This window comes from Hemicordylus capensis, chromosome 3 (genome assembly GCF_027244095.1).
Source record: "Hemicordylus capensis ecotype Gifberg chromosome 3, rHemCap1.1.pri, whole genome shotgun sequence".
Lineage (NCBI taxonomy): Eukaryota > Metazoa > Chordata > Lepidosauria > Squamata > Cordylidae > Hemicordylus > Hemicordylus capensis.
Window position 1 is genome coordinate 343,239,912 of NC_069659.1, and position 10,574 is coordinate 343,250,485.

The 10,574-nt window shown below is 40.2% G+C and overlaps 1 protein-coding gene across 7 annotated transcripts in view; it reads left to right on the plus strand.

Moving 5' to 3' along the window:
- The window catches only part of PIK3CA (phosphatidylinositol-4,5-bisphosphate 3-kinase catalytic subunit alpha), an 85,850-nt gene extending 83,070 nt beyond the window's left edge, over window positions 1-2,780 (plus strand). For all 7 annotated transcript variants that reach the window (XM_053311322.1, XM_053311324.1, XM_053311319.1 and 4 more), the window contains 2 exons: window positions 311-462; window positions 1,680-2,780. In XM_053311322.1, the coding sequence (XP_053167297.1) occupies window positions 311-462; window positions 1,680-1,950 (423 nt within the window). In that variant the 3' untranslated portion in view covers window positions 1,951-2,780. The remainder of the gene's footprint in view (window positions 1-310; window positions 463-1,679) is intronic.
- The last annotated feature ends 7,794 nt before the right edge of the window (window positions 2,781-10,574 follow it).

Consider the following 10,574-nt stretch of genomic DNA (forward strand, 5'->3'; position numbering starts at 1 on the left):
TGTGCAAAGAGTTCCCTTTGAAGTGGTGGCTCTCTTATACTTAACAGGGGGAGAGCAACTGTCCCAGTTCATTCCAGCATATAGTGGCTGTTCCTGGTGTTTTTTTCTAGATCATTAGCCCTTTTGGAGGCAGGGATCCATCCTCTCACTTCTTTTGTTATGTAAACTACTGTGTTAATTTTTCCCCCTGAAAGGCAATACGTAAATATTCTGAATGAGTAATCCTAATATTGAAAATCAAATAAATTACTAGATGGTAACTTTTTATCATCTGTTCTAGCAAGTAATAGCCTTTCCCTCCCTTTTCAAGCTGTTTCATATTGACTTTGGACACTTCTTGGATCACAAAAAGAAAAAGTTTGGATACAAAAGAGAACGTGTGCCATTTGTTCTAACACAGGATTTCTTGATTGTGATTAGTAAAGGAGCCCAAGAATGTACCAAAACAAGGGAATTTGAAAGGTGGGTCATTTAGTTCTAATTTTTATATGCAAATAAGGAATTTTTGTTGTATATTCAAAGATTAAAAGATCAAGATTTTTTGTACAAGGAAGTATGGAAAGTGTTTCTTATAGGAAAAACAATCCAATATTTGACTGAAATTTCCTTGAATAAAACATGTATGTGCATGCATAAAGCAGCAATGACAGTTCATACTCCTCAGTCCTACATATTTTTCAAGTGGTGAGCAATTGCTGCTATAATACAGGAAAATATTGGAAAACATGTCCAGAATCAGAGTAATGAAAAGTAAGAACATCAGAACAGCCCTGCTGGATCAGGCCCAAGGCCTATTTAGTCCAGCATCCGGTTTCACATGGTGGCCCATCAGATGCCTCTGAGAAACCCACAGGCAAGAGGTGAGGGCATGACCTCTCTCTTGCTGTTGCTCCCCTGCAACTGGTATTTAGAGGCATCTTGCCTCTGAAGCTGGAGGTGGCCTGTAGCCTAGTAGCCATGGATAGACCTGTTCTCCATGAATTTGTCCAAGCCCCTTTTAAAGCCATCCAAGCTAGTGGCCATTACTACATCCCATGGCAGAGAATTCCATAGATTAATCATGGGCTGTGTGAAAAAGTACTTCCTTTTGTTGGTTCTAAATTTTCTGGCTTCCAGTTTCATGGGATGACCCCTAGTTCTAGTGTTGTGAGAGAGGGAGAAAAATTTCTGTCCACTTTCTCTCCATGCATAATTTTATACATCTCTATGCCTCCCTGTAGTCGCCTCTTTTCAAAACTAAAAAGCTCCAGATGTTGTAGCTTTGCCTCATAAGTCTACTGCAAATCTTAGTGGGGGCTTCTTAGCTCCCCATTTCCTAAAAAGGAGGGCTTGATATTTCATAGGGCCATCCAGGAGATAGATGCTTCATGTGCATGAAGCTCTTTGCACCCTGATTCAAATTTAACATATATCTTGAAGTTCAACTAATCTAGGCCCTGAGCTATGAAGTTTTGGATGATTTGAGTATTGAAGGGTTTTGAAGACTCATCCTGGCCTTAATAGCAGACTGAGAATAACATACTATCTCCTACATGAGGTGCATTTTTAACGTTTGCCACCACCTCAAATCCTAGTTGAATCTGGACATCTTTTTTTGTTGTACTGATCCTCAAAAACTGTTGTAGGTCTAATAGGACTTGGTTTCTAAAAGAGAGTCTTTCTCATTTTTCCTTCTCAAGGTTCCAGGAAATGTGTTACAAGGCCTATTTAGCAATCCGGCAGCATGCCAATCTCTTCATAAACCTCTTCTCCATGATGCTTGGTTCAGGAATGCCTGAATTACAGTCTTTTGATGACATTGCATATATTCGAAAAACTCTTGCATTGGATAAGACAGAGCAGGAAGCACTCGAGTATTTCATGAAACAGATGAATGATGCTCATCATGGTGGTTGGACAACAAAAATGGACTGGATCTTCCACACAATCAAGCAACATGCCTTGAACTGAGACAGATAGTAAAGACAATGGAAAAACTGATGGCTCATTTTGTGAGCGTTCCACTGCACTGTTGACTGTGGGCAGTAAGGATTTTGTTGCATCATAATTGCACAAACCACGCGCAGCATTTTGAACTCAGTAGCAAGATTAAAAACTCAAACCTATTTAAATATGTTAAACAGGGTTTCAGAACACTACAAATTGTGCATTTCAAAACCATAATTTTCCTATATGTAAAGTCATGTTATGCCTTAAGTCCAAGAGGGTAAACTTTGGAGATTTATGTATCTTGATTTGTTTCGTTAGGAAAACTGTGCCAGCATTAAAACCAGTCTTTCACATATTCCAGTTGGCCTGGTGAAAATCAGAGTTGTGTGGGTTGCAAAATGTTAAAAAGGAAAGCTTAGCAGTGCTGTTAACTGCTTCTGAAGGAGTTTTCCTCTCCCACAAGCTCAGCTCAGTAAATTTGAGGAGATGGTGCCTTTACATTAAGTCCAATGTGATTAGTGGATTTAAGAATAGCAATCTTTCCAGGTTTTGATTGACCATCTATAGTTCAAACAGGTCCTTAGAAATAGGTCTTAAGATTCTGCTGGACAGTATTAGTAGAGTAAATTATTACCTCCCGCACCACCCCAAAAAGTCTGGCTAATGGGGAGGATTGGGTTTAGTGCAACACTTTGGATTTGATTTTTTCTAATCTAAACCTCAATACAGTTTTTTTTTCCATGCATGTTTTCCAGAGCCTAAAAAAGGTGAGTTATTAGAATTAAAGATTATTTTTATAAAGGTTATTTATATAACAGAAACTATTAATATATAATATTTCTTTACGTTGATTTGTCCAATTTTCTGTCATCTTAATTCTGCAGACCACTTATCTCTGTCTAACAGCCTGATAGTACAAGTCACTGGTTGGATGCAGTGATCTCTAGGATTGGGTTTAAAGGTCCCTGTGCTGGCCAAGGGCGTAATTTATCTGCTTGTGCTGAGACCTGAGCCAATGCTGATACAGCTGTTCTACAGACCCTGCGTGACACACTTACCTGACACCAGGGGCTTACTCTGCTCTGGCAGGGAGGGATTTTAGGGGCAAATTGGGCGTTTCCTGTTTGAACTTTTCCATGGCAAATTGGGCAGAACTTTATAGGTGTGCTCCACGTTTCCTGTTTGAGAAGCTGTTTTTCTTGCAGCAGCACAAATTTATCTTCTTGCTGCGACTAAAGTGTCCCCATAATATGAGTCTGCTGACTTTAATCATAATTCATTTGCTTGGAGGGAGGTTCTGTTGAAATCTTTAGAACTTGCTTCCAAGTAAACGTGTTTCTAAGATCAAAGTGTTGGACTCATTTGTCTATACTATGGGTTCTCAAACTTTGATAGTGGGTCTAAGTCAAGAAACAAACACTTACTGAAGTCCAGATGCAAAGACAAAACAAAGATGGACTCGGCAGGCGGCTTGATAGCAATCTTTGGCATGGGACCAGGCAGATCGATAGTAATGCAAAGTTGTTCATCTTGCTCTGCATTCTTCCAAGGAGGAATACCAGGAAAGCATGGCTCTCCTGCAATAAAGTGTGCTCTTTAGTTAGCTTTAAGCACAGTTAACCAACACAATCAAAAGAGACTTTCATAGATTGGAAAACGGGGGGAAAGGGGAACAGTTGTGTGCTCTGCATCCTGACTCAGTTGGGACAGGGGTACAAACCATTGCCAGAGGAGCTTGTATTTCCATCACTCTTGCCTCTGTAAGAAGGCCTGCCGTAGAATCAAAGTAGCCAGTATTCCCAGTACCAACATCTGCTTTGGTGTTTAGGATGGAATGAGGCCCCTCAGGTCTTCCTTCAAATAATCTCAGGCAATACTCCTGGGTAATTTGTCAATTCCTGACTTTGGAGTCCATCTCTTTCTTGGCCCACTTCCTTGGACTATTAGAAAGTGACTGCTTCATTACAGTAGCCCACAAACAAGAAGATAAATGTATTTTCAGTCTGATCACTAAATTGTCCTTTGTACTGCAAAGTGCACAATAATATTTAGCATGCAGAGCTAACCAACCAATATTTTATAGGTGGGGTGAGTGTGAGTGTGTGTGTGTGTGTGTGTACGTACATATACCGTTATATATACTGTATATATCTGTCTTTATAACATGAAAAGGATAAAATTGACACCAGACAAAGTGCTGGAACAACTTATTCCAAATATTTTTTTTACAGCTGGATATTTTAAGCCCAAGATGTTCAGGGTGCCATTTTTTTCACAACAATATTGTAGTCTTATTTGGCTCATGGGATTTGAAAGATGTTACAGACGTCTGAATAATTGAGTACACTTGCCTTTTTATTACTTTTCCTCAAATCTAGGTGATACTCAGAGTGCAATACCAGTTTGACTATAATGTTCTGAGATTAGATATTGGAGTATAACACTTTAAATAAACTTAAATAGACAGTAAATGAATGAAAGGCTGAATTTCTTGAGCCGGGTAAACACTGAGACTATACAATCCCTTGTTTTGTAACTCAAAGGGGAAAAACTAATGTCAAATAGCTTTTATTTTCATGGATAGAGAATTGCTGTTGTATAGGTAACATGACTGAAGCATGTACAGCTCTGGTTAAAACTGCAGACTTGGTGATCTTGAAAGCAATTAATGCCATTTATGGTTTATAGAACAGAAACCATAGGCTAGAGGCATGGGCACTGATGAAAAGTTGTCTTTGAGTGTCCTGGAGAATTCAGATCCCTTGAGGCACAAGTCCTGTGAGTGGCTAGGGTCCAAAGAATTGTGCCACTAGTTCTGTTCCTTGGGCCCCATGCCGCATGACAAACTACTTTGGAAATACTGTGTACCTTCAAAGGCAATGTTTAATATGCTGTTGCGGGTGAAGGTCTGTCTAAACAAAGCCAAAGCATCCCACTGGACACACCTGATGTAGCTCGTTGAATTCCAGCCAGCATCTCCAGTGCTAGCTTTTTGTCTGTATGTGTGCTTGCTGTAGTAAGTACAAAATACGTTGCAGCTTTTGGGGATTCTTCCCAGTAGTAACTGTAAGGCTTTTCAAAAGTAGCAATAAAGCTAATCCTGTACAAGTCTAACCCCTCTCTTACAATCCATCTTCAGCTAATTCAGTCATCTATTTTACCAGTTTCTTTTAGCTTATGAAACAATTTTTCAGCTGTTCAGGTTCAAACAGTTAAGCATTTAAAAAGATCAACAAGGAACCTGCATGCTCACAAGTCTATGACTTAATTTCTGACAAGCTTTAATTGTGTTGCAGTGTGAGGTTAGAACCATTGCAAGGCTTGTCAGAAAAATAACTGCCCAGTTCTTAGATCTGTAGTACTAACAAGGTACAGATGGGGTATATTGTCAAGTGATGATACAGTTGTTAAAAGTTGATCTCATGTTATGTAGCATTGCATAAGAGGAGAGCTGGTCTTGTGGTAGCAAGCATGACTTGTCCCCATAGCTAAGCAGGGTCTGCCCTGGTTGCATATGAATGGGAGACTTGATGTGTGAGCAATGCAAGATATTCCCCTCAGGGGATGGAGCCGCTCTGGGAAGAGCAGAAAGTTTCAAGTTCCCTCCCTGGCTTCTCCAAGATAGGGCTGAGAGAGTTTCCTGCCTGCAACCTTGGAGAAGCCGCTGCCAGTCTAAAGACAATACAGAGCTAGATAGACCAATGGTCTGACTCAGTATATGGCAGTTTCCTATGTTCCTATGCACAGGTATTGCAGATGGATATAGAGGTACAGAGAGTCATCAGGGGTTTAGTAACTCTAATAAAGTTGGGCACATTTTTTTTTAATTCCTTTATTAGCAAGTAGCTTTTCTGAAAGCTATTTTCAGAAATGTTGGGAAGGTGTGAGCCAGAGCTTGTGTCTGCCCATTAGAATGACCTGCCTGCAAGTTCTTTTGCTCATAGACACTTTTGCCACACCACCTCCGCCTCAAGGCTAGGAACTGGAAGGCCAGTTGGGATCCCTCAGGGATCTACATTTGACTTGCCGGTGGTGGGGGTGTGTGCTCCAGTTGCTTGACTCTAAAGGTTAGAATAAACATTGCATTAAACATGTGGTTTGACCCTTGTGTGGATCTTGTTTGGTTAAAAATCAGCTGCAGGAGGCAATCAAAATTAAGACAATTTTACTATGTGTGTGTGCAAGATTGTGTAGCTGGTTGGAGACTGAAATATGATTGATTGAAATTAAGACCACAGCAGAGGTGGAGAGAGGTGCTCACTCGCTTCCTTCACTGCAGTTCCAATTAGGATTCCCTGAAGCTGCTGTTTTTCCCAGGAGGAAAGGTCCCATTACTTCAAGCAGCTTCACATGGCCACTGGAAAGTAAGTTGGTCGGGACTGCCATTTCCCGGTGGGCATGCACTCCAGGCATGAGCAACTTACTTCTACCCATTTCCATGTCGCCCAGACCTGGTATACTCCAGTTCCCAAACTCCGCTTCTCTCCATCACCTGATATTTGCCACCCAACTTCAAATGTAGGCTGTGAATGTTGGGTTTCCATCTGTAATGTGGGGATAATACTGACCCTCTCATGTCAAGAGTCTGTAAGGATTGTCTAGAGATAATGGCTGTTCTGACATATTTTGCGGTTCTGAACCCACCCCTGACATGCCACTCTGAATACCTAAAAAAAAAACCAACCACCCCCAAACCAGCTTGCAATCTTGCACAAGAGTGCTCTTGTGTAGATATCTAAACTGGCATGATGGTGCTTCCGTAATGCTACTTACACTGTTTCCAATGTCAGTGCAATCATGCAAGTTTAAACAAGACCACCGACATGTTGTTTTTAGGCACTTGCGGCAGCACAGACAGTTGAAAACCGCCCACGTTTCACTACACATGTCAGCCAGTGTGTATTAAGTGCTATAGAAATACTAAGTAGTTCAGCAGTTCTAGAAAACCATTGGGCAAGAGAGGCATTTTCTTTAAAGCATTTGCCCAGGTTTTCTATCCCTTTCCCTTAGTTTGTGCATGTCTAAAATGGGGATTGCAGTGCAATGTTTAACTACTTAAGCAACAAAGAGTGTTGTTGCATCTTAAAGGCCGAAAGTACTTCAAACAGTATATAATGAATTTATGGACGTGATGGTGGACACTACCTTAGATGGCTTTAAAAGGGAATTAGACAAATCCCAGGGGGGGTATGTCAATCATGGCCGCTATTCAAGTTGGCTGTGTAGAACATCCATATTCATCTGAGGCAGTATGCCTTTGAATACCAATTACTGGGGAGCAACAGCACAAGAGAGCTGTTTTCAAAGCCGTCAGGTGGACTTCCTGGGAGCATCTACCTTTGGTCACATCCACAAGGCTCTTCTTACATTTTGGCATAATCTACCGCCCCACAGTTTGTTTTTCAGGAGCCACAGACTTGACAGTTAATTAGAAGAAAAGTTGTTAAAATGTATCTATGGGATTCTTTACAGGCTTACTGGGTGTTTTACAACTGATGAATCATAGGTTAGACTTCAGTTACAAAAATGTGGAATTAAAAATCTCCAGGTCAGATAAAATTATTTTCCACATTAGGTCATGGTGCTGAAAGTTAAAGCATTATCTGAGGCCAAAATATGTTGATACTGTCTTTACTATGCTAAGAAGCTCCCTCTTCAAATTGCATATTGGCAAGAGGCTTTGGGAAATCGGTGGTTCCTTGCAGTATTGTTTTCACTAATGGAGTACTTTGCCTTTCGAGCTGAAAGGTGAATCATGAAATGTGTAACTTGAGATATTGGAAAGGGACAAAGGTTTAATGCAGCATTTTTAACCTCATTTAAAAGCAAAGGACAAGGCTTTGCTCCAAAGAGCACAAGTTTACTTTTAAAATATTTGCATAGCAGTTAAGCACAATGCTTGGTTTTCTGAAAAATATGCCTCAGCAGCACAGATGAAGGCAACTAGTGGGGTTCTTCTGAGTAATAGTTGGCTATCAAGTATTTTGGCTTTGTCAACAAACAATTGTAATTTTTGAAAGAGGAGTTGAATTAGCTCTCACTTCTTAAAGGGTACTTTTCTTAGCACTGAGTGCCAAAGATGTTCAAACATCTTATATTGGAAAAATCAACTCACTGAGATGAAATGTGTAGGATCCCCTAGTGACTAAATTGGAGTTGATTCGAACTTTGATTAATACTATTGAAAGTAGATTGATGCTTTTATTGTTTGAATCATAGTCATCATAAAGCAAAAGTACAGAAAGGTAAAATGAATGTTCACAATGCAAACAAATATTTTGCATTTTTAAAAACAAAACGTAGTTGTTGCTCAGTAGCAACTAGACTAGGCATCTCTAAACTGCGGCCCTCCAGATGTTGCTGAACTACAACTCCCAGCATCCCTAGACACAATTTTTTGTGGCTGGGTATGCTGGAAGTTGTAGTTCAGCAACATCTGGAGGGCCGCAGTTTGGGGATGCCTGAACTAGACAGTATAAAAAATAAATTATTGAAAATAAATCTGAGTTTACCACCTGCAACATGTTTTCTTAAATGAACTAATCATACTTAGCAAAATATTGAAAATGCCTCTTTCAGAAATCTATTTTTGGATGTGTTGTAGAGAACCTCACCCTGACATAGACCCCAAAACAAAATCTAAAAGGAAATTATCTAAATGAGTTGTGTAATCTGGATTATATAGTAACCCTATTAACACACTATGTTCAATGTATGTACAGTGTATGCACATACAGAACTGTATGCATGACCAGTTCACACATTCTGTTCTATACACATGCAACCGTGCACTTCCTATCTGTACCTTGCATTTCAGGGGGCCTGTACCGATTCACTTACACATGTAGAGTCATTCACACAAATAATGTGCATGTGTACACACACCTGTATGCACATACAACATAATATTTGAATATGGTTAGTGTCTCTTGCATGACCAAAAAGCTTGGCCTATGGAGCTTCACAGCTGCTGCTGTACTTTTGACTTCTTCAGCTTTGGAGGCATTTTGATTCTAGGGACTCACTTTGATGTTCCTTGAATTCACCTGTGCATAGCTAACAAATGTTCACACTAGCAAGAGAGTGTTGCTTCACACTGAGAAGATCCCTACAAAACACATGCACATTCTTATCTCTCACTAAAAAAAAAAAAAAAAAAAAGACTAAATAGGTTACTTTAGATTACTATTTATTATAGTGTAATGAATGCACAGTCCCAAACCAGCAATGCTTTGCAAGAAAGTCGCTCTTTCCCTGCTACACAGCACACTCCATTGTCTCATTCATAATAACTGTGACCTTTCCAAAGTGCTCAATTGACAGCAAAGACTTTGCCATATGGCATTGTTTGTATGTGACCCATCAGACGACACAATTCCTTGGTTTTATTTTTAAATTGGACTGCAGCCATATGCACTATGTTTTCCAGGCGTGTGTGTCCGTCTAGGATGTTCCTTTTTGCTTTGTGCTTACACCTAGAGCAACTAGATCCCCTTCTCAGTGTTTGGAAAAAATGAAATCATTGGCTCTGACCTATAAAAAGTGCACAGGGAAAAGAAACCTAGAGAGTGGTGAAGATGCTGTTGTATGATATATGAATTCATGCATAGAAAAGGGTGGGCATGAAGTAATGGGCATTTGGAAGTATTTGATACAAGTTCTATATGCTAGTATTGATACTATAAGCCTGCAGTATGTTTGAAAATGTACACTTTTTCTCCCTTTTGCTATGCTACTTAAATATCAGGCAAAGGTTACACTCTGCACTTGTTGTCCATGTTAATCAATCTCTGTAAATAGTCTTTTTATTGAACATTTGTCTCGTGTTACATTTTGCTATGCTGTGTATAGAGTGTGTGTGTGTTTCTCAACATGTTTGAGCGTGGATGTGTATGGTTAAAAAGTAAATTGAATATGATTGGTATGATTTCTGGGTTGCTGTAGAGAGTATATACAAATGCACTTCCCTCCCATGGGCATTTTGTTTGTTCTGTTGATATTCTTTTCTTGGAGTGAACATACAAAGCTGCTTTATAATGAATCAGACCACTTGGTCATCGAGCCCCACAATTTCAGTTAGACAGAAGTTCTTTAAGGATTCACATGCAGATCTTTTCAGTCCCGCTATCTGTAATCCTTTTAGATGGAGATCCAGAGGATTGATCCCAGATTTTATACAGTTAAAGCTGGTACTCTGTCACTAAGCTGTGATTTCTCCCTAAGTCAGTGATCTTCATTAGTTTTGCCACTTTGGCAAAAAACCCACCCTTCAGTGTGTGAGCCACAGCCGCTCACCACTGTGCTGACCTCTCCCAGTACTGTGCTTTTCTCAGTGCTGGGACATTTAAGAAAGACTAAGCCCTATTTTAAAAGCTCAAAGGGGGAAATGTTGGGGGAAATTACATTTCCCCATAACTTCTTGCATGCCTGCCAATATGGTGCAAGGGGGCTCAAGAGTGCTTAAAGCCCTGAGCAAAGTGCAGCACTACACAGTGGAAATGGTCACCTCTGAGTGGTGCCAAGGAGACTATGCAGACATTTGGATTTGTTTAAAGCTTTGCACAGCCTCCTGCCCCCACGGTTGCCAGTTCAATCAGTTCTGTGGGACTGATCGGACCTTTGCAAGGAGTGGAGGGAGAAAAGAT